General features: G+C 42.9%; 1 protein-coding gene across 1 annotated transcript in view; it reads left to right on the top strand.

Annotated features, from left to right (window-relative positions):
• The window catches only part of FBXO41 (F-box protein 41), a 437,558-nt gene extending 410,559 nt beyond the window's left edge, over nucleotides 1-26,999 (top strand). The window contains exons 9-13 of the mRNA XM_069205615.1: nucleotides 6,269-6,364; nucleotides 14,160-14,278; nucleotides 16,460-16,618; nucleotides 20,190-20,305; nucleotides 21,785-26,999. Of these exons, the coding sequence (XP_069061716.1) occupies nucleotides 6,269-6,364; nucleotides 14,160-14,278; nucleotides 16,460-16,618; nucleotides 20,190-20,305; nucleotides 21,785-21,847 (553 nt within the window). The 3' untranslated portion in view covers nucleotides 21,848-26,999. The remainder of the gene's footprint in view (nucleotides 1-6,268; nucleotides 6,365-14,159; nucleotides 14,279-16,459; nucleotides 16,619-20,189; nucleotides 20,306-21,784) is intronic.
• The last annotated feature ends 488 nt before the right edge of the window (nucleotides 27,000-27,487 follow it).

Below are 27,487 nucleotides of genomic sequence, written 5' to 3'. Positions count from 1 at the left end.
ATGACTAGTAGCACACTCCACTGTAAGGAAATAATACTGTAATGTCATGAGGGCTACAATATGTCACGGATGCCTATAATGTGCATGTGCCACCCTGTAATGACAAGGAGTTGGGCAGGATATATATGGATGCGCACAATATGTCATGAACCTGTTATGCCAGGACATTGGCCCCCACTAAAGCCATGATATGACAGAGATGCTCCCAATATACCAACTGAGTTGCCATAATGCTAAAGCAGTACAATATAACAGGAATGCCCACAAAAAATGCCAGGCAACCTGTTGTTACATGGATATCCAGTATTGTTCCCCAAGATGTGGCAGAAGTGGTCCCCATCTCCTGTTTGATCCCCAGATACAGACATGCATGCACTCTAATGCCCCAGATATAAACTAACACATGCACACATATACACAAGAACACACATGCCTGTTCATCCACACACACACACACACACACACACAGGCACACTTTTACTCTCAAACACAAGCGCTCTCATACAGGCACACAATCACACACAGACATGCACAAGTACACATACACAAGAACACATTTGCACAAACTTACACACACTTATACACAAGCAACCACACACAAACAAAATCACATATACACACACAAGCACATATTTATACACACAGAAAATATATCGGCCACTATCCCCCCCTCCCATTAACCTGCAGGCCTGCTGTGGCTGATGTTGGTCCTGAGGTGCTACCGCACACCGGCAAAAAGCAACATCCACTGTGCCTCACCCTGGCCTGGCAAGGTGAGGGGAGACTGTCATGGCCCACTGGTGTAAAGCCATGTGGCATTGTGCAAGGCCACCCCATGACTGACGAGACAGAGTTTGACTACGACGTGGACTGAACTGTGTGGACTTTCTGTAACAACCTCTCAACAGTACTGAGGTGGCCTGAGATGGATGCCAACAAGAGTTGGAGAGGCAGTGTGGCACAGTCTAGGACATCTGCAGAATTCTAAGGAATAAACCACATGAACCCATTGGCTCTACTAACTTTACCAAAGGTTCGGGAAGTTTGTGAGACTCGCGGGGCAGACCTAGGAGAGAGCATGGGAGGTAGAAGAAAGAGAGAGTAGGGGAGGCAGACCCAAGAGAGCCCATGTGAGGCAGACCACATAGGCCGGCTGATGCTGCCTGCCTATGAGAAAAGCTGCCTCTGTGGCTCTTACCTATAACATGATGGGTCGCCTTTTGTCTAGAAGAGGTTCCCTCAATATGGACATGTGTTCTGTGTAGACATTCATGAAAGCACTCCAAAAGTGAAGGCATCTCGAATTATAGGTCTTTAGAATTTTTTTTCCTGTCTATGAAAGGGTTCCTGAGCAACCCAGACAAACAGAGCTGGAATAGGACCAGTTGCCCCAAAGGGCTGTGTTATAGAAATATTGCACAGATGCAAAAAACTGGGGTAATATCCTCTTGCATCGTTTTTGCTCCTTGAGTAAGACAGAATAGCTCAAACTGATTATGCTGCAGGCATCAGTACAGAAAGATGTTTGCACCGTGGCAAAATTGAGGAAACACATTGTGAAACCATATTGTGAAATCATATGCAAAACTGCATTGCTTTAAAATAATTTTAGATGAGTTATCAATTTTTTTAAATCAAATTAAGCCTAGTCCGTGCAGTAACCTCCTTTGAATAAATCACAGCATGTGCACTACACTCCTATTTTGGCAATAAAAAATAGGAAACCTTTTGGTCTCAACTATGGTTTCATATTTTACAAGTGTACAGTACATTAAGTGTATTGTAGGCACTTTTTGTATAAACACAATGGTGTGAAAATCACTTTGAGTCATGTTTGTCACTATACAAATAAAGTTTGCTCCGTGCCCTATCACATGCACTAAAATTGGTGCAAAGTGCACATGGATCACCCATTCAGTACAAAGCTTCCTTTATTTAGTTGTTTGGCTTTTAGGGTCAGTGGTGTTAGCTTTTCCAAAGAGAAGTAAATATTATGGAAGGTGGGGAGCTGAATTACTTGATCCTGGAAATCTTTGCTCCAACCTTAAAATATCTCACCAGATAAACTATTACCACGGACAACAGCCACCTGCAGCATCATTACACCTGAATGTCAGGCTGGGTTTCTGATCTGCAAAGCTAACACTGGAAAGGTACAGGCGACAGACACTTAAGTGAGAGTTTCAAGTGATCACTTTCCTGTTCTCTTTGTAAAATTGGATCTCAACTTTTTCCTGTCCCTGAAGAAACTTTTCTTCCAAGATTGAGTTGAAGTTTACAGCCTCTGTCCAAACCTAGATCTGGCTGCATTTTGGCAAAGGTCTTTGGCAAAATCAAAAATTGTGATTTGAGGACAAGGCATGTGAAGCAGCCATCTTGGCAGCCATCTTGGCATCCCAATGGGATCTTGTTTAGGTCACTGCCCAGGTGACCTGAAAAAAATACTAACCGAGGGATGATGTCTATAGGCTTAAATACTTTTTAGACTTAATTTAAGATTTTTCCTTAGTCTGTCTGCATAGATTTCATCCACTATTTTATATACTTTGCTACTTGTGGGGTTTGGATAACAGGATAGAAAGGGAATACCCAATATCCCTTAAGATCTCCTTGGAATTCATGTTCACCTTTTTACCGCTCTTCATGTTTTTTGTGCAGTGAGATTCTCGTGATCAATTTCAGATTCTAGGGATCTACTCGGAGTCGACAAGAGCAGTGAGAAGCCTGATCTATTGTTTGAGATATTCGCATATTCTTTCTTTTTAAGGGAAATCCCTATATTTGAACTAGAAGTGATGTGTATTTTCCGCAATCAGTAATAGACATGGGCACATATCGAGCATGTCTGCAGCCTTGGCATTGTCACAAGCTGACGCTTACAAGATCTCTTGAGCTTTTCAAAAATGTATCAGCATGAAGCTGTCTAGAATATGACACAAACATTTAGTTGTGGAAGAAGTTAAATCACTCGACCGGGTGACGAGCACCTTTATAAAGGAGGTATTTGACTCTTAAATCCTAGGCATACTTTTGCATATATTTATTTCATTGTTTTATTCTGAATCATCATTGGTGAATTTAAATGTTTTGTCCTGAACTGTGAGAAAACACCATGTTTTCCCTTTGCACTAAAAAAATCATAAGAACCATATAAAAGATTGGCTGAGGCAAATGGGTTGGAAATGAGTAAAGCAGTCTCTAATTACCAAATTGCCAAATTGAATTCAATTAAATGTAAATTAAATGGCAATAAAGAATATCATAAAATATATGCTTCCAGTTGGCAGGAACGCTTGCAGGAAACATCCACTGGGGTCTCAAGTAAACTAGAGATAGTTAAAATACAAATTATTGGATTGCGTCATTTTTTAAATTGGCCCGTTGTAAAACTGGGTCTCAAAAGGGAAATCTGGCAGGTAGCCAAGGGGCTTGTGACTGAAGAACTAATCCATTACTGAGCAGGTAGCAATCTGGAAGCGGCTACATGACTGTAAAAGAACGCGGGATGCCAGGGAGGAGGGGCCGCTAAGGGCCTAGAACGCAACCGCACCGCCTAATTTCTGCCCATAGAGAGCACTCAAACCATCAACAAGATTGACAGCCAGGGAGCAGTAACAAGCTAGACTGAGAGCAAACTGCTGTTCAGGGAAATACCTGAGTGAAGAATAGAGCTCAGTGCTAACATTAAAAAAAAAAAAAAAGAACTACGCAAACAATTAAGAAAAATAGCGTACACAGTACAGCCTGAAAATGTCACAATGGCACTGACCATCTGACAGAACAGAGTAAATTTTACCCAAGTTATTTAAGGCACTAAAAAGGTAATTTACCAAAGTAAAGTTCTTTACTGTTACCGAAGCAGCAGAGAGAGGGGACGTGGAAGGGATGCTGTGTTCGCACGGATTGATCCACCTGTGACTCCACGTCTTGCTACCTTCTGCCACTTTGAAAGGAAAATGTCTCTTTTCACCCATGTATTACCAATTTCTGCGACTTTCCTCTAGCTTCAGATTGGTAGTAGTTATTGTACCTTTAAAAAAAAAAAATTAACGCGCTTAGTTGACCCTATTCAAATGTTTTTCCAGCTTTTCTTTCTTTCTTTGGATAATCTGTCCCTTATTTTTTAAGTGGGACAGTTCAGCTGGTGCCCAATTGACTCCCGAAAGGAGGGGCTCAATATAAAAATATACATAGACATATAGGGCCGGATGTACAAAGCTATTTAGCAACTGTACAAATCGCTATTTCGGGCAATTAAGCAAAGCTAAATGGACATATAGTTGTACAAAGTCCTTTATAGAATTGCAAATTGCATTTTCTACTCAGTAGAAATCGCAATTCGCGATCCTCTGAATAGAAAATCACAAATAAGGATTACCCATTTGCGATTCCTATTCAGATGTACAAAGCATTTCCTAAATGCGAATTTGGCATTTAGGAAATGCAATTACCATCAAGTCCAAGTCGATGGTAACCATGTGCTATTTAAAAACAGCACCCATATTTATGACAAAGTCACACTACGCAGCAGGTCACCGACAGGGAAAGGCCAGGATTGCATCATATTTAAAAGATTACAGCAGACTCCTGCATTTTGTCCCAGTGCTGGTGCCGTTTTTGCTGGTTAGCGCCAATGCAGGAACCCTTGCACCGTAATGTTAGGGTGCCTGGATAATTGTTTTGTGCAGAAAGGGATATCTTCCTGCACAAAAACAATTCCCTGAGGCATTTTCTCTTTGTATGTGTGCTGCAGAATGCAATACACTTAGAAAGAGGAAGTAACAAGGAGACATAAAGATATTTCTCCTTGTTACGCATCACCTGGGAAGGTGTAGCATTTTGGCACATTCCTAGGTCTACCACTAGATTGCTAAATCTGGGAGTGCATCAAAAGCCATGGATGTTGCCTGGGAACACCCATTCAACACCCATCAAACGCCTCCCTGGGGCAGAGTAACGTAACGCTGCGATTGTATTATTCTGGATTTATCAAGCCAATAATTTATCAAGGAGTTCTAGCACGGCCAGATAAATCGCATTTTGGGCTTGCGCAGCACATGCACCACATTGCGTAGTGCAAGAGCGACGCAACCCACGCATAAATATACCCCTGTATTTCTTTAATATCTTGATGGTATGATTTAAAAAAAAAAGCTTTTTAAAGCAGAGGAATTAGGCCCCCAAGAGTGCAGAAAATGCTGTTCTCAGTGGAGATAAGAGCAGGTTGATTCAAGGGGACTGTGTGAGGCAGTCTGACAAATCCCTTTCAGTTCTCCTTTTAGTAAGATTATTGTTGTCATTTTTGTGGTGGCCATTTTCTCCTCTCTGCTGTCCCTTTTCATTTTTCCTTGCCTTTTTAGGTCTTGTCTACAGACAGGTTTTAGCTATGTGTAGTCGACGACTTATTGTGAAAATACTATACATGCAGTAGGTTTTGGTTCAACCTCTTACTTGTGATTGGATAGCTTTCTTGTCTGTCTCAATTCCTTGCACCAAATATTAGTGATTTCCTCCTTATTCTTGTGTTTGTCCCAGCCAGGAGTATTTTAGTTTTACAGTATTTTGATTGGATAATTTGTATGCTTTCATTGTTGACCTCAGAGTTTGCATTGCAGTGCACATAAGTGATTACTCTCTATTCCTTGATATCACTCCCTACTCCCCAGCTTCCCTCCCTCTCATCCCCCCTCTTTATTAAAAACTCTCCTCCTGCACCCATTTCCCCCTATCCCTGCTTGTCCCTCCATCTTCAGTGTGCTTTGAGCGCTGCCTGTTATAATATCAGCAGGAGGTCATCATAAATTATTTTAACCATTTCAAGATGGCCTCCCATGCTTGCCCACACGTATAGTGGGAATTTTTTAATGAATTTTCCATAACCTAAGAAAATATAGTGCACATACTTCCACAACAGGCACCTTTGACTTTTTATTTCACCATTGTCTACATTACAAATTAGCCACCTTGAATGTATTTTCTTAAAGCAATTGACAATACTTTCAAAGATGGCCACAGTGTAAGTGCAAATCTGCCTTATCCATCCTGGGAAGATCCATTTAGCAAAGTCATTACGTTTCACGGGCGAGACCTATACACTTGTTGATGCTCTTCGAAATATTGTGTTTAAGAAGCCCCATTTCTTATCCCATCATACCTGATCGTTCTCACCCCTCCGAGTCGCCCAGCATAACTAATGAGTTTGAAAGGATATGCTAGATCTTTCCTGAAGAGTGTGCATGTTAATGTTGTTTTCCTCTTTTGGCTACAGGAGTTGCACAGATCCTGTAGGTCACGAGGTCATCTGGGCGCTGGGAGCTGGCTGCAGAGACATCATTTCCCTTCAGGTGGCGCCATTGCATCCTTGGTAAGATATTGCATTGTTTTTCTCTCTTGCCTCTTAAAAGGGGCAACCATTATGTCACCATAGTCCACAACACCAACTCAGATAAAGTAACTCCAGGAATGATTCAGGCAGATGCTGCTCAACCAGGAAACAAAACCAGGAAACTGGTCATCTGCCTTCAGCGCCAAGGAAACACAAGATGCAATCATCAAAACTTGAAAGAATTGTAAAAGTACAAAGGCACATCAGTTTGTGTGCAGTATGACTGTTTACTTTGAAGTAATTTTCCGATAACGTACAAAAATATAGCCACATACAATGGCACTTTATTTCTTGTGTTTGGATGGGTCTAAATGCATCCTGGAGGGCATTTAAAAGCACTATTCAGTGCCTTGAGGCCCTCAAAGGTGGCGCACTTTATAAATCCTGATTGATTGACTTTTGACAGGCAGGGGACACAGGGTTGCAGGTGAAATATAAAATTGGTTTAATAGTAGGAAAGAATCTCTAAACCTGATTAATACACAATGCGACTATTAGTCCATCATTGGCAATGAAAATTAATTTCAGTATTTATTAATTTATTTGGATGCAAAAAAAGGAAGAAAATCATTGATACAGCATAAATACATATAGACAAAACTTATTCAAACATATGCTATCAAAACCTATATATCACCAATAGTTTGCCATTGCTCTCCTAATTTGAAGACGATGTGGTTATATACGTCAATTATGCAATAATCCACATTTATGCAATGGTTGTACTCCAAAACCCATCTCAAATTCTATAAGCTTTTCATCCTTAATCCCAGAGAGATGTGTTTCACACTCCTTAAAGGTAAAATAGATCTTCCTTTCAACCTCTCAATGTATCACAAAAGTCGACACGTTTCGGCCCCTTCACATTTGGGCCTCATCAGGACTAATGGAGAGAACAATGCCTTTTATTCTCGGCTCAAACTACTTCCGCTTGAGAGGTTGTAAGATTTTCGTCCTTTTTTTGCAATCAAATGATATAATAATTACTGAAATTAATTTTCATTGCCGATGATGGATTAATATTCTCATTGTGTGTTAATCAATTTTAGAGATTCTTTCCTACTATCCTACGTTGTTTGAGTAGGAGATAGTGGGAGGTCATCAGTATGAATGACATATGACCTGTGCGGTTCACGCCAGTGATGAGGCAGGATGTGGAGATTGAACAATATTTTGGCACGAGGACCTCCATCGATTCAAAAACAGGAGTCACTCCAACAGATGACCATATCTGCAGCAGACCAATAGAGACAGAGGGGGTGATTCTAAGTCTGGCGGGCGGCGGAGGCCACCCGCCAGACTTCCCCCTCCAAAATACCGCTCCGCGGTCGGAAGACCGCTGAGGGTATTCTGGGTTTTGCACTGGGCTGGCGGGCGACCGCCAAAAGGCCGCCCGCCAGCCCAGTGCAAAACTACCTTCCCACGAGGATGCCGGCTCCGAATGGAGCCGGCGGAGTGGGAAGGTGTGACGGGTGCAGTGGCACCCGTCGCGAATTTCACTGTCTGCAATGCAGACAGTGAAATTCATTGTGGGGCCCTCTTACGGGGCCCCACGACAACCCATACCGCCATCCTGTTCCTGGCGGGCGAACCGCCAGGAACAGGATGGCGGTATGGGCTGTCAGAATCCCCATGGTGGCGCAGCGAGCTGCGCCGCCATGGAGGATTCAAATGGGCAGCGGAAAACCGGCGGGAGACCGCCGGTTTTCCACTTCTGACCGCGGTCAAACCGCCGCGGTCAGAATGCCCAGCGGGGCACCGCCAGCCTGTTGGCGGTGCCCCCGTCATTTAGACCGCCAGGGTTAGAATGACCCCCAGAGTTTCTTGAGCAATGTTGTTCACCTGTAGTAATAATGTCAGGCTTGCCTCTAGAGGGGTTCAAAAGTTGCAGATATTTTAGGAGGGCTGAGAGAGCCCACAGACTGGGGAGAGCCTCTTATACTGGGAGGAATGTTGAATTTATTACCTTGTTCATTGACAGGTTAGTGGGATGTCAAGGCAATGACAGGAGTGTGGGGCAGAAGGAGAAGAGACTTGTCTGGAGTGTACGCAAATAGGAGCCGTTGACAGAATAAGACCTCTGATTAAACGTCAAGAAAAATGCATTTAGAAAAAAACACAAGGGCATGTGGATTAGACAAAGGACTGATTTAAACTTAGAGATGGGCAGGTCCTACAGTGTATAGAAGGTGGAGACTACTCCCTCTCTTCCACCTACACACACCTCAGATGGAGTAAGGACCATCAAAGCTTTGGCCATGTGTCGGCCCCCACCAGATTTAGATTGGGCAGACAAATGACCAATTTTCACTGCCCATCACCGCCATGAAAAATGTGGCAGTTAGGGGCAGTGAAAACGTTTAAATGACTTTCGGATTCTCTTTTTAAACATAAAAAAGTTCTAAGTTTGATGTACAACTCAATCATGTTTACGTAGCCGTCTGTCAAACTTACAATGCATTTCCAGGAACCGCCATGATAGAAATGCTTGAGATAGCTGCAGGGACAGTGGAAATCTCCAAATACGGCGAGTGGAGTACCCTCGCCATGGCGGGAGTAAAGTAATTCACTATGGCAATGGTAATTAACCCATTCACTAATAATTAAATCAGCCCCACAGCATCTACTATGTGGAGCACCACTTCCGTTAGGTTAGAAGGATTGAAGAATATGATTTTGGTAGAATTTAGCACCAGTCACGTGGATTAACGTTTTGCAAGCACATTGTGCGTTCTTGTTTGAGTAGGTTCTTAAGACTTTACAAAATATTAACTTGTATTTTAGCACTAGCACATTGGGAGAAGACCAAGAAGCCTTGGAGGTAGAGTCTACAAGGGATGATCTATCTAATGAATGAAACAGAGTCAAAGTGTTCATAAATCAGGTAGAAACAGTGATTTGTGTTGCCATCTACATTCAAAGAAAGATCTGAGAGAGTGTGAATCAGAAGGGAAACATTCTTGTAGGAAAATGCCTCTCATGGCATGGTTATCCCCTAACGTTTTGCCTTTTGTTGCTGCTAGTTATGATTGAAAGTGTGCTGGGATCCTGCTAACCAGGCCCCAGCACCGGTGTTCTTTCCCTAAACTGTACCTTTGTTCCCACAATTGACACAGCCCTGGCACACAGATAAGTCCCTTGTAACTGGTACCCCTGGTACCAAGGGCCCTGTGGCCAGGGAAGGTCTCTAAGGGCTGCAGCATGTGTTATGCCACCCTGGGGACCCCTCACTCAGCACATGCACCCAGCCTCACAGCTTGTGTGTGCTGGTGGGGAGAAAATGACTAAGTCAACATGGCACTCCCCCCGAGTGCCATGCCCTCAACCCACTGCCTGTGGCATAGGTAAGTCACCCCTCTAGCAGGCCTTACAGCCCTAAGGCAGGGTGCACTATACCACAGGTGAGGGCATATTTGCATGAGCACCATGCCCCTACAGTGTCTAAGCCAAATCTTAGAACATTGTAAGTGCAGGGTAGCCATAAAGAGTACATGGTCTGGGAGTTTGTCAAACACGAACTCCACAGTTCCCTAATGGCTACACTGAAAAGGCTCATGCGTGTTGTTACAGCGCCCCAGGGCATCCCAGCTAGTGGAGATGCCCTCCCCTCCGGACACAGCCCCCACTTTTGGCAGCAAGTCCAGAGGAGATAATGAGAAAACCAAGGAGGAGTCACCCATCAGTCAGGACAGCCCCTAAGGTGTCCTGAGCTGATGTGACCCCTGCCTTAAGAAATAGGAATAGGGCTGTGCCCACCCCCCCTCAGGGAGGAGGCACAAAGAGTGTGTAGCCACCATCCAGGACAGTAGCCATTGGCTACTGCCCCCAGACCTAAACCCACCCCTAAATTGAGTAATTAGGCGCAATCCTGAGCCCAGGAAGTCAGATTACTTCAACCTGCACAGCGACGCATCCAGCGGGACCAGCGACCTCTGAGGACTCAAAGGACTGACCTGCACCTAAAGGACCAAAAACCTCCTGAGGACAGTGGCTCTGTCCAGAAACAACAGCAAGGAAAGCAACTTCAAAGAGACTCCAACTTCCTGCCAGAAGCTGAGTCTTCCCACTCTGCACCCGACGCCCAAGGCTCGAGTTCAGGACACCCAACACTGCAGAGAGGACCACCAGGTGACTCCAACAATGTGGACACCCTGAGTCGACCTCCCTGCACCACCACAGCAACGCCTGCAGAGAGGCTCCCCCTGACAGCGACTGCCTGGTAACAAAGGAACCTGACACCTGGGCCAAGCACTGAACCCGCAGCCCCCAGGACCGAGAGGAACCACCTACCAGTGCAGGAGTGACCAGTAGGCGGCCTTCATCCTAACCCAGTTGGTGGCTAGCCCAAGGAGCCCCCTGTGCCCTGCCTGCATCACCAGAGTGACCCCAGGTCCCTCCATTGTTTTCAACGACAAACCCGACACCTACTTTGCACACTGCACTTGGCCGCCAATGTGCCGCTGAGGGGGTGTTTTGTGTGCCTGTATGTGTCCCCCCAGTGGTCTACAAAAACCCCTGGTCTGCTCCCCGAGGACGCAGGTACTTACCTGCTAGCAGACTAGAACAAGAGCACCCCTGTTCTCCATAGGCATCTATGTTATTTGGACCCTCCTTTGACCGCTGCACCTGACCGCCCCTGTGTCGCTGGTGCAGTGGATTTGGGTTTGCCTTGAACCCCCAATGGTGGGCTGCCTATGCCCAGGAGACTGAACTTGTAAGTACTTTACTTACCTGAGAAACTAACCAATACTTACCTCCCCCAGGAACTGTTGAATTTTGCAGGGTGTCCACTTTTAAAATAGCTTATTGCCATTTTTGCCAAACCTGTGTATACTACTGTTTTAATTCAAAGTTCAACACTTACCTGCGTGAAGTACCTTACAATTTATGTACTTACCTAAATTCTAAATCTTGTGGTTCTAAAATAAATTAAGAAAATAATATTTTTCTATATAAAAACCTATTGGCCTATAGTTAATTCTTTGATTGTGTGTTCTCATTTATTGCCTGTGTGAGTACAACAAATGCTTAACACTACCCTCTGATAAGCTTACTGCTCGACCACACTACCAAAAAATAGAGCATTAGTATTATCTAATGTTGCCACTATTAACCTCTAAGGGGAACCCTTGTACTCTGTGCACACTATCTCTCAATTTGAGATAGTATATACAGAGCCAACTTCCAACAATTCTTATCTGTAGTCTTTGTGTACCATGCTCTACCTAGAGCCGCAGTAATTTAAGCGAAGTATGGAGAACAGATAGAGAAAGGAATAGTGGAATGATGAGTCCAATGCAGTGTTATTGAGTTCTCTGTGGACACATACCGCCACTTGGAAAAACTCTGGTAAAGGTCATAGCCTGCAATATGCGCAGGGCTAACTACATGTGGATGTAACTCCATGGAGAAGTAAGCATTAAGAAATTTAGAGTAAAGAGCTAGTAGTTAGGGGAGGTGGTTAGTAAACAAGTAAACATTTAATTGAAAAAGCAATAGAGAGGACTATATGAAGCAAAAGGAATCTAGCAATATAAGACTGTTCTATAGTTGGCAGGAGCAGATGGGGAGATGATGGGCCTCGGGGTAAGTCCACTTTCTGTTATCAATAAAAAACAAGGTGTTGTTCATGATGAGATCATAAATGTATTGGCTCTGCTTAGGAACAGAAAGATAATTAAAAAACCCACATTGGAAAATACCAGTAGTTTTATCACCAGGAGGTGGGGGTAGAGCGTACAGTGCTCATCTAAGGACATGACATCATAACATATGTTGGCTGGGGGTATCCAGTAGGTAGTAAGGAAACAGAGATCCAATATCATTTGGGGTAAGATCCATCCTTATGGTATTGAGAGGAGGAGAATCTCCCACCTGCAGTCAAAGGCTGCGTGGACAGCACAGATGGGTTTGTCTTTGGGCGGCCTCCACTGGAGCATCCACTGTGCAGCAGTCGCCTCTGAATAGATTTCCGCTGCCTAGTACAGGATCGGGGAGAAAAGCTAGACCACATCACACTAAACTATGAACTTCTAAAATGGCTAACAGGGTAGAAAAGAAAAAAAAGACAACAGCATTGCAATCTTGGCTGGAACAGGTAAAAAAGGCTGGCCCAGGACTTGAGGCCTGATTTAGAGTTTTGTGGATGGTTACTTTGTCACAAACGTGACAGATGTCCCGCCCTCCGTATTACGATTTCAATAGGATATAATGGAATGGTAATACGGCGGATGGGATATCCGTTATGTTTGTGACGGAGTAACCCCATACACTAAACTATAAATCAGGCCCTCAGTGTCGGCATTGGTCCACTTCACCAATGGAGCAGTCAGAGCATGCCTGAGCAGCAACGGTCTGTCCCCTGTTTGAGAGAGGAAGACATGAGCTTTTGATGACGGAGTGACTGCCGACTGATGCAGTCTGAATACTTCACCAATGCAGGGTATGAATGAGAGGGTAAGTAGGCTTTAACGTACTGATGATCTTGAATACGTCACTCTTTGGAACTTCAGCGGGTTCATGGAATGTTGCGAGAACTGGGGCCGCGCCAGTGGGGGTGGCTAACTACAGAGCATGGATGTCTTCACGGTTGGCCTGGCGAGTGCCTGTTTTGTTCCAAAGTTGCCACTAGATGGTTTATAGTAATGCAGTAGTGGTGAATTTAAAAGATGGAGTAGCCACCACTGTGTGATAAATGCATCAGACATTGGCGACTTTACGTATTCCAGTTAGGAATTAAGCTGTTTTGAATGGTGAAGAACACGTTTGAGCCTATGGATATATATGAGACAAGCCATGCATTCGGCATGGAGACTGAACCTCCTCCTTTTCTTTTATTTAGTGATTTTGCTGATTTGGCTTTATTGTGGTTGGAGAAGCAACTTGGTGGAAGGCATTATACAGATTATTTTCACTACTGCTGGCTTTTCAATCAATCAGACAGGATTTATAGAGCGCAGCTAATCACCCTCGAGGGTAACCAGGTGCTTTTCTCATCTTGTGGGTGGTCTGTATCTTGAAGAATTTGGAGACGAGTGTAATGTGTGATGTTGTGACTAATGTATTGGTTCTGGGAGTTAAGGTTTCACAAATACTTAATGGATTAGATAGTTAACATTTCAGCTATTGCCTCTTCTATTGTGCATATGAACAGTAAAACATTGAAATGGGCATAAAGGCAGGATGCTGAGATCATATATGCAAGGTAAGAGTGAACACACAGCTCTCAATGGCACAGGAGAAAGGAGGTGATAATGTTAGGGGACTGAGAGAGGTGTGTTTGCTGTAGAGAAGGGTGAATGGACAGCAGCCGTGAAAATAATGGACTTTTATATTGTATTTTGAAAAGACCTGCTGAAAATCCATGACATAGAGATAGAGAAAGAGAATGTTTGTATGGGTGTGTGTGTATGTGTGTGTGTATGTGTGTGTGTGTGTGTGTGTGTGTGTACGCATGTGTGTTTATAGTTATGTCCCCCTCAGCCGACCCCCTCTTCAGTTCCCTATTTCTGATCTTCAGTTGTATCCATTACCTTATTACCTTCTCCCACACCCCTATACCCATCTCAACTGCACCACTCACACCCCTCTTCTGTCAACCTCTGCACCACCTCTCCTCTGAACACTGATGCTCACTGCTCTGTTGTGATAATTTGTTTCCCTTGTACTAGCCAGTAAAGACAGTTCATCTTGTGACTTGTCCTATATAAATTACCTGATTTCTAAACCTAGGCTGCACCTAACATGATATCTTCATGTTTTCTTTTCCCTCTAGCCAGCAGCCTACACGCTTCAGTAACCGCTGCCTACAGATGATTGGTCGGTGTTGGCCTCACCTACGCGCCCTGGGTGTTGGAGGTGCAGGATGTGGGGTACAGGGGCTGGCGTCACTAGGTAAAGTATCTTTTACCTGTACAGTTGTGTATTTCACATAGCATAATTGCATTGCCATCAGACTAAAGCTGATGATTGTACTGGTATTAGAGGACAGTTGTGCAGCACTCAGAATGCACTAGTGTCAAATGACAGCTGTGCAACACTGTTTGTACTGGTATTAGATGACAGCTGTGCAGCACTCAGAATGCACTGGTGTCAAATGACAGCTGTTTGACACTATGATTGTACCGGTATTAGATGACAGCTGTGCAACACTATGAATGCACTAGCCTCAAATGGCAGCTGTGCAGGACTATGATTGTACTGGTATTAGATGACAGCTGTGCAGCACTATGAATGCATAGTGTCAAATGACTGCTGTGCAGCACTATGTTTGGACTGGTATTAGAGGACATCTGTACAGCACACAGGATGCACTAGTGTAAAATGACAGCTGTGCGACACTATGATTGTACTGGTATTAGATGGCAGCTGTGCAGCACTCAGAATGCACTAGCATCAAATGACAGCTGTGCGACACTATGATTGTACTGGTATTAGATGACAGCTGTGCAGCACTATGAATGCACTAGTGTCAAATGACAGCTGTGCAGGGTTATGATTATACTTGTATCAGATGACAGCTGTGCAGCACTCAGAATGCACTAGTGTCAAATGACAGCTGTGCAGCACTATAATTCGACTGGTATCAGAGAACAGCTGTTCAGCACTCGGAATGCACTAGTCTCAGATGGCAGCTGTGCAGGACTATGATTGTACTGGTATTAGATGACAGCTGTGGAGCACTATGAATGCGCTAGCCTCAAATGACAGCTGTGCAGCACTATGTTTGGACTAGTATTAGAGGACATCTGTGCAGCACATTGAATACACTAGTGTAAAATTACAGCTGTGCGACACTATGATTGTACTGGTATTAGATGACAGCTATGCAGCACTATGAATGCACTAGTCTCAGATGGCAGCTGTGCAGGACTGTGATTGTACTGGTATCAGATGACAGCTGTGCAGCACTATGAATGCACTAGTGTCAAATGACAGCTGTGCAGGACTATGATTGTACTGGTATCAAATGACAGCTGAGCAACACTATGAATGTGCTAGTGTCAAATGACAGCTGTGCAACACTGATTGTACTGGTATCAGATGACAGCTGCGTCAGCTGCACAGCTCACTGGTTCCACTGACGGGTGCCCAGCTCGCACAGTATCCAAATGAAAGCTGTACAGCTCTCTTAGTATCACTGCACTTTTCTAGGAGTGTTGATACACAAATGGATGATTATGCTGCTTTGACAAAGCTACCACGACCAGCGCCCCTTCCTATCTGGCTGACAAACTAACCATCTAAGGAGGCTTTCAGCATGTCTGCAGCCAGGTCACCATCAGTCTTGAGGCAAAGAACCATACAGAATAAACAAGAAGGCAACAGGGCTTTTTTTAATCAATGCACCACAGGACCTGGAAGAGCATTGTATATCCGTCAGGTCTGCTCCAACCCTGCTCCAGTTTAGGAAAGAGTTGAGGGCACTACCTCACAGTATGACTGCAATATTAAAGTGCAGCTGCACTCTTCTCAGTGGACAGCCACCCTGCATTACCTTCGACCTTGCAAGAGCAACTCTGACTCACGGACGGTATTTAAGGGTTGCCAGGGGTCGCAGCTGCCCACTGTGACCCGTGGCACTGCCTTTGCAACCCCCGGCCTCAGAGGTGGCAAGATTAGTGCCAAGAACCCAGCGTCAGGCTTCAGAGTGCATTTCTACAAATTTGTTATTACATTCATAGAGATTAATAATCCGTAATTCACTATTAATGTAATAAAGTGGAACAGCAGGATCTGGAATGGAATCTCCATTGACATCAGAGATAAGTGAATTAAAATATTTTCAGTATATTTTATGTGCATGTATGTGGGTGAGAGAGAGGTCAGGTGAGAGTGTGTATGTGTGAGGTTAGTATGTGGGATAGTGCAAGTGTGTGAAAGTGAGTGAGTGAGAATGTACAGGTGGGTCAGAGTAAGTGTGAGCAAGAGAGTGAGAATGAGTGAGTTAGGGTAAGAGTGAAGGCAATTATTGGGATGTCATGAGAGTAAAGGTAATTTGTTGTCACTTCCGCTGCCCCAGGTATTTTGGTGAATCGACACCCATGCTCTGACTATTACTGTCATCTCTTCCAGCGCGTAACTGCATGCGGCTGCAGGTGTTAGAACTGGATCACGTGACGGAAATCAACCAGGAAGTGGCCGCCGAGGTGTGTCGCGAGGGACTGAAGGGTCTGGAGATGCTGGTCCTCACCTCGACACCGGTCACCCCTAAAGCCCTCCTTCATTTTAACAGTGAGTAGCACCTCGGGATCCAGTTTCTTAGAAGGGGTCAAGAGATACGGCAGTAGTTACTGCGATTCAGTACTGATATCAACTGTCTCTCATCTTATTTTTCAATTTTTGTTTATTTGTAAGGGACTTGTTCACTCGAAAGCATCATGACGCTAAGTAAAACCTGGAAATGTAAGCCCTGGTTTAGAGTTTGGCAGAGGGGTTACTCCGTCATAACGGTGACAGATATCCTGTCCGCCGATATCTAAATCCCATTACATCCTATGTCCTCGTTGTGATGGAGTAACCCCTCCGCCAAACTCTAAAACAAACCCTCAGTCATAACAGAAGACCACCTCCCCAAAATGCAAAACAGCAAGGTTTTCAGGGTCTTCCTGAATGTGGGTGGTTACACCGTTTTCTAAATTTCAAAGGAAGGGTATGTTCATATTTTGGGGCTAGGTAATGCAAAGGGCGCCCACCTACCTGAGTGAGCTTTAGTCAGGAAAATTGTGGCACTAGTGGAAGACTGGAGCACAAAGGTCGAATGGTGGCGCTCGATGAGAATTGACATAGGATTTCTCAACTCCATAGTAGATGTCAAATGGAGGTTTACCATCGCTGTCTGCTCACAAGCAGCAGTCAGTTTTATTTCCATTTAGTTTAAGGAAATTTACACTCATCCCTGAGGTTTCATCATACATCAGTGCTGTGTATTTATGAGGTTTAATCACACATCAGTAATGTACATCCATGAGGTTCAGCATACATCAGTGCTCTGCATCCCCGAGGTTTAATCATACATCTGTGCTGTGCATCCATGAGGTTTAATCATACATCTGTGCTGTGCATCCATGAGGTTTAATCATACATCAGTAATGTACATCCATGAGGTTCACCATACATCAGTGCTCTGCATCCCCGAGGTTTAATCATACATCTGTGCTGTGCATCGATGAGGTTTAATCATACATCAGTGCTCTGCATCCATGATTTTTAATCACACATCAGTAATGTACATCCATGAGGTTCAGCATACATCAGTGCTCTGCATCCGCGAGGTTTAATCATACATCTGTGCTGTGCATCCATGAGGTTTAATCATACATCAGTGCTCTGCATCCATGAGGTTTAATCATACATCAGTAATGTACATCCATGAGGTTCAGCATACATCAGTGCTCTGCATCCCTGAGGTTTAATCACACATCAGTAATGTACATCCATGAGGTTTAATCATTCATCAGTGCTCTGCATCCATGAGGTTTAATCATACATCAGTGCTCTGCATCCATGAGGTTTGATCATCTATCAGTACTGTGCACCCATGAGGTTTAGTCTCACATCAGTGCTCTGCAGCGCTGAGGTTTAATCACACATTTGCACTCTGCATTTCTGACGTTTAACCACACATCAGTGTTCTTTCTCCCTGAGGTTAATCTTACATCAGTGCTGTGCATCCATGAGGTTTCATCATACATCAGTTTACTGCATCCCTGAGGTTTAATCATTAATCAGTGCTCTGCATCCATGAGGTTTAATCATACATCAGTGCTCTGCATCCATGAGGTTCAATCGCACATCAGTGCTCTGCATCTCTGAGGTTTAACCATACATCAGTGCTCTTTATCCCTGAAGTTTAATCATACACCTGTGCTGGGCATTCATGAGGTTTAATCACACATCAGTGCTCTGCATCCATGAGGTTTCATCATATTTCAGTGCTGTACATTCCTGAGGTTTAATTATACATCAGTGCTCTGTATCCCTGAGGTTTAATCTTACATCAGTGCTGTGCATCTCTGAGGTTTAATTATACATCAGTGCTCTGTATCCCTCAGGCTTATCCCTCAGGCTTAATCAAACGTCAGTGCTGTGCATCCATTAGGTTTAATAATACATCAGTGCTGTGCACCCTGAGGTTTAACGTATACAACAGTGCTGTACAACCATGAGGTGTAATCACACATCAGTGTTGTGCATCCATGAGTCTTAATCGCAAATCAGTTCTCTGCATCCTTAAGGTTTAATCACACATCAGTGCTGTGCATCCACGAGGCTTAATCATACATCAGAGCTCTGCATCCCTGATTTCATTATACATCAGTCCTTTGCATCCACGAGGTTTCATCATACATCAGTGCTGTGCCTCCCTGAGGTTTAATCGTACATCAGTGCTGTGCACCCTCAGGGTTTAATCATATGTCAGTGCTCTGCATCTCTGAAGTTTAACCATACATCAGTGCTCTTTATCCCTGAAGTTTAATCATACACCTGTGCTGTGCGTTCATGAGGTTTAATGACACATCAGTGCTGTGCATCCATGAGGTTTCACCATATGTCAGTGCTCTGCATCTCTGAAGTTAACCATATATCAGTGCTCTTTAACCCTGAAGTTTAATCATACACCTGTGCTGTGCGTTCCTGAGATTTAATCATACATCAGTGCTGTACATTCCAGAGGTTTAATTATACATCAGTGCTCTGTATCCCCGAGGTTTAATCTTACATCAGTGCTGTGCATCTCTGAGGTTTAATAATACATCAGTGCTCTGTATCCCTGTGGTTTAATCTTTTATCAGTGCTGTGCATCCCTGAGGTTTACTCATACATCAGTGCTCTGTACCCCTGAGGTTTAATCTTACATCAGTGCTGTGCATCCATAAGGTTTAATAATACATCAGTACTATGCACCCTGAGGTTTAACACATACAAGAGTGCTGTACATCCATGAGGTGTAATCACACATCAGTGCTGTGCATCCATGAGGCTTAATCACAAATCAGTTTACGGCATCCCTGAGGGTTAATCACACATCAGTGCTGGCATCCATGAGGTTTAATCATATATCAGTGCTGTGCATCTATGAGGTTTACTCATACATCAGTGCTGTGCATATCCAGGAGGGTTAAACACACATCAGTGCTCTGTATCCATGAGGTTTAATCACACATCAGTGCTGTGCATCCATGAGGTTTAATCATACATCAGAGCTCTGCATCCCTAATTTCATTATCCATCAGTCCTGTGCATCCACGAGGTTTCATCATACATCAGTGCTGTGCCTCCCTGAGGTTTAATCGTACATCAGTGCTGTGCACCCTCGGAGTTTAATCATATGTCAGTGCTCTAGATCCATGAGGTTTAATTATACATCAGAGCTCTGCATCCAGAATTTCATTATACATCAGTCCTGTGCATTCACGAGGTTTCATCATACATCAGTGCTGTGCCTCCCTGAGGATTAATCGTAAATGAGTGCTGTGCATCCTCGGGGTTTAATCATTATTATGCCCAAGGCAGGCATTAAAATGAAGCACCCACAGTAACCTCGGGGCCTCCCTGTGTTTTGCTGCATTAGGGTCAACATTTTTGACACTAGTTCAGCAAAGCGTCACAATTGTGTATTTTGACGCTATTGTGCTAATGACCGCCATGGTGAGCTGTATTTTAAATACCGCACAACCATGCTGTCGTTAGGTGGAGGTAGGGGGTCGTAAGAAAAGGGGTGCCTCGGGACCGATGCACCACTTTCTCATAAATCTGCCCCTTAGTTTGAAAATACTCAAAGTTGAATTTTCTTTTCCTCCAGGTGTTTGCCGTAATATCAAATCCATTGTGGTCCAGATTGGGATTGGGGATTACTTCAAAGACCCCAACAGCCCTGAAGCCAGAAAACTATTTGAAGAAATGGTGAACAAGCTGCAGGTAACAAGATATACATACATATTCATGGGCTGTTATTACTCTTAAGACACACCTATTACTGTAGTGCGTCAGTGTCATATCATGGGTTCCCTTTTACCAAAGACTGTTTAACACTTTAGTGAGAGATGGGGGTCTCTTCTCCTCATGCTCTGAGGACCACCACCCCAACTGATGGATAAGGTATTGGTAAGTCCTTTATTGAGCAAAGACCAATCTCTTCCAAAAGGTGGGTGAGATAGCATTGTGTACAAGTCTGCAAATAACTACTAAGCAATCTCCCAGCCAAGCACAACGGCCTCTGCATAACAGCCCAGAAATAACATGAAACAGATTTTGAGAAAATTGATATTTTCAATTGAAGAATATTAACCTAATCTTTAAATGGTGTTTACACAGAATATTAGAACCAAACATATTGTAGGACCAAATACAGTGTCTAGTATATAAGGCACAAAAATATTGTGAAGGTAAGTTTATTTCGGTAAGTAAAGTTTTACTATAAATATATCGACATATATGTACATTGACAATATATATGTATATATATATATATATATATATATATATATATATATCTTCAAGGTACGTAGATGTGGGGTTAAGAGTAGTAAATCTATACTTACCTATTTGCACTTACGTTCTCGAAAGTTTGGTCCTCGATGTTTGTGACACGATATTCTGTCCACATGATATTCTTCTTTCCAATATTCTACCAGTGATCCTTTTAAACGTTGTAGGGGCAATGAAAAGGCTACCAGTTTAAGATTGTAAGCATGCATAATAAGAGCAATTTAATAGGATGAATATATATATTTTTTTATTGAAATATTCAAGAATATTTCAATTACAGTCATGCATAGTCTTATAATTTAACAAAATATGTTTAAAATATTTTTTTAAGCTAGAGATAATAAATGACAGCAATTTCAATGCAGAGCTTGGAAGCTGGGCTTGTCACCTTGGTGATTCAATAATTCTACCAGTGCACCCATGTAAGCTAGAGGTGCACCTTTGCAAGCTGGTGGGGTACCAATGCAACTACATCTTTCCTGCTTCTTAGTGGCCTCTGAGTGCTAATTACATTTACCTAATGATGCGTCCTCCGTGTGCAAGGAGCTGTCTGGCCCGACCATGCAGTTGAGTCAATTCCAATGGATCGCAGGTATCTGTGAGAACTGAACATTGGGATGGCCATATAGACCCTCCCAATCAGATATAACTAAATCAAAATGATTCAGTCCAATTTCAGATGGCTTATAAGAGCTAGTTAAAGTTAGGAGTTACCACTGTTCTTATTAAAGGATATAAAAATACAGAAGCTTATTTCCCATTGTCATTCCATTTGTGGGTAGCGATGGCCCTAACACCTCTAGCGACATTTGGGTTAGCATGCCCTGCTTCCCCCAAAACATTGAATGGATGTAGAAGTATGAACACTGTATTATGGTGGCTTAACTTTCAAAATGTTTATTGTTTCAGGCTCTGAAGAAAAGACCAGGTTTCTCCAAGATCTTGCACATTAAGGTGGAGGAGGGCTGTTAGCCCTCTTGGAAGCAAAGACCTGCTGAAAGACCCACAAACTCACCTTGCAGCTTCACACTTTGGAGTTCACTCAAAAAGCCAGCACTCCGGGTACCTGCTCTATCACTAGTAACGCAACTGACCTCCGGTGATCAAGTGAAAATGGCTGCTGATTTGGCAAGGCACAAAGTCTTCTTAGGAACTCATCAGTGAATTTGAAAAGGCCTTGGAGTGTGAAGGTTCCAAGCAGATAACTTTGAAAGTACAAGGAGAAAGATAATTAATTTCCAGTTGTTCACCTGGACGTAGGGTAGAAATAATGACTAAGCCCTTAGAAGTTCTGATTCAATGCCATAGTTTTACAATACTTTTTAATTCATACTCTGGCACCGGTACAGTTTCTGGCTTGATTACAGTCATGGAGGTTTTTGCTACAGCTACATCTGGGATACAGCCTGGTTGGTTCCAGAGTTTCACCCGATATAGATGCCAATGATGTAATGGCCAATTTGTGGCCAAACGATCTGAGTTTGATTTTCATTGTCTATTTGCAACCCCATGAAAAACTTCAGCAGTGTGCAAAATGACCCTCGCAGTCAAGAGTCCTGCTTCAAAAGACCTCTTCATTCACACAGTGACATTTTTCACGCTGATGAACAGTATTTTGTTATTGGTTCATATACCCCTTGAAGCTTCTCACTCATGCTGAGGCTGACCAAAGGAGTGTTCCATTACAGACCAGTCACAGATGAACCTGTACTTTCCAGGTTGGGTTCTAGTATAAAAAATATCAACTTTTTATTAAAAATTAAGATTTTCTCGAAAGTGACGACCAATTAAAAAGGAGTGTGCCCCTTTAACACTATTTTTTGGCGGGCCTGAGATTTTGATTGCTCAGAAAATAATACTAAAACCTATCCACCAGAAACCAACATTACCAGAGGTACATTATTACAAGTTGATCGACAACTGGAGCAAGAGTTATGATCAACACAAGGTACAACAATCATGTCTCTGGGAAAGGCGCAGCAGCCTTCATCACTGTGTGAAGTTCTCTTGTCGCAAAACAAATCCTACAAACGCAATAAATCACAAACCATTTCAAACCAGGTGATGCCATTGACTCTGGGCATCTTGGATGGTGAAACTAAGGTAATAGGAAAGGGTTCAGAAGTGATCTATGAAAGAAGGTAATGATGTAAAAACTTCTGCACTGATGCTTGGATGCACTCAGATGATTACGAACAGGCACCAGCCACTGCCAAGAATTCTCCTGCGAAAGATCTGTAATCATATAAGGTGCTATATATATTGTCCAATGTTAAACTGTTAACACTCTATCTTACCTACACCTCGATGAAGCGGATTACATTGATAGCGTAAGTTTTATAACATCTTTTTGAAGGCGGGTCAACAGGCCCCCACCCTGTGTCACATCAGAACAAATGGGCATCATCTTATCTCCTGAGACACACCAGCATGAATGCAACAGCCTTTTCATGTCTTAAAATATTTTTAAAGCCATGTGTTCCAGGAGAGTAGACACACTGATAACTTTCACAATGCCACATATGTCTGTGGTGTTAAAATTGTCAATTGAACAATGGTTGATTAAGTTGTTGCTGGACAACATCTAAAAATGGAAATCCTGCTACAAAGCCGGTCCAATCCTTGCCTGGAAAACTTGCAGTATTATATTGGTATCATCCTTCCACAGTCCCCTTTTCAAAGGCTCTGCAGTCAGTAATGGACAACCAGACCGAAGAAGCAATACAAAATAGCTTATCCCTCGAAGGCACGCTTCTCCTTGGATTGAGCCCTGGAACCACTAAGACCAGCACATTTGAAGCAAATGGCTTGGTTAGGAGAGTCCAGTGCAACCGATCAATGGCATTCGACCTCAACACATGGCATGCACAATCTGTAACTGCATAGAGCATTAGCAAACAAGAGTGTCAGTGACTTCATTGGAGGGGGTGAGAAATAAATGAATTTCGCTACTAGGTGCCACAGGACATTTACTAATTTAAAGATGGGATCCTAAAACATAAGAAACAGGTGTTTCTTTGTTATTCTGAGGTTGTTTTGTTAGTGGGTCAGTAGGCTGCAAATGTGGATATTGCTAGCTTAAGCTGTGGAACAATCAGATCCTATGCCTAGTTCTTTTGTGGGGTGCGGAAGATGGCTAGCTAGATACCTCAAGGACAACCACCAGCACACAATCTTGCAATGCCTTTTTGCAGTGTGGTTGCCCCACTCCAGTGTGCCATCATTGAAGGAACTGCAACTATACAGTGTGATATTATATATGGTGGCCTAAAAATTCCTTGAAACAGGTGACATTTTTATTACAATTCCAGGTCCAGAAGAAGAGAGGTGGGAGGCCATCAAAAAGAACATTTTTCCGTGATGTAGAGTAAGGCAGATGTGCAGACACTACACATCTGCCTAATGGTGGAGCCTGCAACGAGAAGCATCAAGATAACACTCTAGTTAATGGTTGACCATTTGATTTCAGCAATGATGAACGTTGTGTGCAGGTTAGGTCATGTGAAAGGTCTCACTTGCCACAGTGCAGAGACTTTCTGAAATTATTTAAAGTATCAAAGTATTTATTTATATAAATGTACATATATATGTATATAGGGCAGAAAGGAACATTCTATAGTTTGCATGTTCTAAATGCTGTGAACCCTATGAGCCATTGGATGTGTTGGTGAAGTCTACTCGTTATGTCTGTTTTTATTACGGCTAGCACAGATTTTTTGGAGCTCTTTTCTGAGTCATTTCCTACAGCACAGGGACGTTTTCTGCAGTTCTCGCAATCATGTCTTTAATTTTTGGCATTTAAAGATGAGAGCATTATAGGGTGACATGTAAATTCTCTATGACAAGTAAGGAGGTTGTACTACCATACTCACTGGCTCAGACTTGACCATCAATTAAGCTGCCAAGTGTTGACTGTATTTTTCAGACTAAATGTGTGCCTATGATGCTGTGCTGTGCTTTGTGTGCGTGGGTGGGTGTATGTAAGAGGTGGCACCCCTGTGTCAGTGCATAAGTGTTAGCACAGCCAGATGTTTGTGTGTCTAAAACAATCCCATGCCAGGTTTCAAAAGTTAAACAATCAGTGTTCTTATTTGAGATGCCAACTATCTGGCCTGAATAGACTGACATTGCAAGCGTCTAGACTTCCTATTTGTAAAAGTAGTAGGAGAAGTATTCTACGTGCCAAAGGGAGGATGTTAACATTAAAAACATTGGAAATGTACTCTTTCTTACATATCTTCCTCCCACCAAGTTAACTTGCTCTCACCTATCAGTCTGTGTCCGTTAGCACCAAGATGCCACAGCAGCAGTAGATATGTGCTCTTCAAAATATTTAAGAAGCAAAGGAGGCAAAAAAGCACAATATTTTAAACATAGACTAAACCCTTGGAATACCTGTAAAAAGAGGGTGAGTCGAAGGTTTAAAGGGAAAGCAACGGGTTCTGTGAAAGATTCAAAAGATAGCACCTCGATTTGGGACAGGGAGGACTAATGGCCTGAAAGATCAGTGATGCCACACCAACAGAGCCTCAGAGCTAAAGGTACTTTCATGGTTTCTCTGTTTGAGAGGAGGTCTTTCCTTGTCCTAGTGGTGTTGCTATTTTCTGTTACAATTATTGCATTTGGGTTAGCTTTTCAGTTTAAAAACAACAAAAAAAAATTGCTAAGAGAGTAGTTAGGAGTTCAATGTGGAACTGCTTGTTATCATACCTTGCTCCCAGAAAAAATATACATTTTTTTTGTCTGCCCTAATTATGAAGTTACTCAAGAGTCCTTTTCCTGGATCCACCTTACTTGTAAAATCCCATCAGGATTAAGGGCTTTGCAGCTGTACGGTTAATGGCTCCTGTATCCACAGGTTCAATGCATTTAGGAACTGTAATGGGTTCCACCATGGTGGGAATATATGAAAAGGGATGTTTAATAAATGCACCTAAATCTGGCTTAGAGATTTTCCTGTGGTTTGACAAAGGGTAGGTAACTTGGTAGTCTCTGAAAGCCATACAACCTCCCCTGAATCTAACATTTGTTTGTATTTTAAATTGCAATGTTTACTTATACCAGTGTGCGCTTGGCACACAATAGATATTACTATGTTATGTTAGAAGGTGCATTGTCCTTGAGCTGGTTTTCTTGCCACCTAAAAGGAGTAAGAATCAGTGATAAAACAGATTTAAAAGCTACCGTTAAAATGTGCCCTGTGCACCATTCAATGTTGTGTTTTGCAGTCTAGAGTACTATTGAGTTTTGCTCAAAAGCACAGTGCAACCGACCAGCTCAGATGTGTTTAACCAAATGAAGAGGTGCCAAAATGCCCACAGAGTGAACAGACCCCCTTAATCTGACATATGACCGAAGGGAGCAGTCACAGAGAAGAACAACCTCTGTGCAAAGCATTGCAGAGACAACAGCTCATCTAAGAGGCATGTCACCTGCAGCACACATTGCTCCTGCAGGGCCACATCTCAGCTGTTCATCCATTAAATGAGCTAAGAAACAAAAGCACACCATCCCTAAAATGACAGTGAATAATATTAAATGACAGCAGCGGCGGAACTGCTAGATGCATGGTCAGAGGCAAGATTACATTTTTTTCACCTGCACAAAACTTTCAACAGCATCATGCTTTTACTGCTTCTTCATGGCATGCATATGAAATGTATAAGGGACGTATCTGGCAACCCCTTCTTAATGTCATAGTATGTGCATTACCTGAGATATGTGCTTTTTAATTGACATCTAATGACACAACATTTCCCTTTTTTGTTGTCAATGCAATTGGACATTTAGCTCAAGGATTAATGAGCACGCTTGGGTTCCATATGTGGTGTGTGTCACATTCCGCTACAGTGTTCACTTCATTGAAACTGTCCAATTTAAAATGAGTGACCAATGCCCACATACGTTTAATGTAAAGAATGATTATTTGTACCAGTAGCTCACGTTTATGATAATACAGCTTTTTACTTTTGCAGCTATAATGGAGCTTCAGGCTACACTTCCTATCCTCTCTAATGTCACTTCCTGTTTGGGGAATTTAAAGATATTTCGCATAACTGGAAGTTAGCCTGACTAAGCATGAAGCTCACAAACAGTTACAATCAAAATAGAAGGAGACTTTACTAAAAAGGATTAAAGAAAGTAACAAAGACATACTCATTTTGTGGTCTATCCCACAAGAGGAGAGAGAGGGAAACACCCACCATGGTGGAAAAGTAAAGAATAGTCAGTAACTGGAAGCCCTGGAAGAATGTGTGACTATGTTGAGGTACCATCCCCTCTCCCAGCCGATGAAGTTAGATCAGCCCCAAGTGAGGGTAATCCATTTCTCCAACTAAAAGAGGTATATGGTCTTATGCCTCTACTGCATTGCATGAGAATCTTTCAGATACAGTAGGGATGGTAAGAACCCCGAGGGAGGGCGATGACCCCTATGGGCAAATAGACGCAGCCAAAGCATGTAGGCAACTCATTTTTGAGGAATGAAACATTGTTTTCAGAAAACATCACAGCTTGAGTTTTTAACTGTGTCCAGGGTAAGCCACAGTTGAAGAGATAACTTCTGAGTCTACTCTGAGAATTTGTTTTTAATCTGGATCCTTCTTTATGCCC

The sequence above is a fragment of the Pleurodeles waltl genome, chromosome 1_2 (assembly GCF_031143425.1).
Source record: "Pleurodeles waltl isolate 20211129_DDA chromosome 1_2, aPleWal1.hap1.20221129, whole genome shotgun sequence".
Lineage (NCBI taxonomy): Eukaryota > Metazoa > Chordata > Amphibia > Caudata > Salamandridae > Pleurodeles > Pleurodeles waltl.
This window is presented reverse-complemented; position numbering and strand designations above follow the sequence as displayed.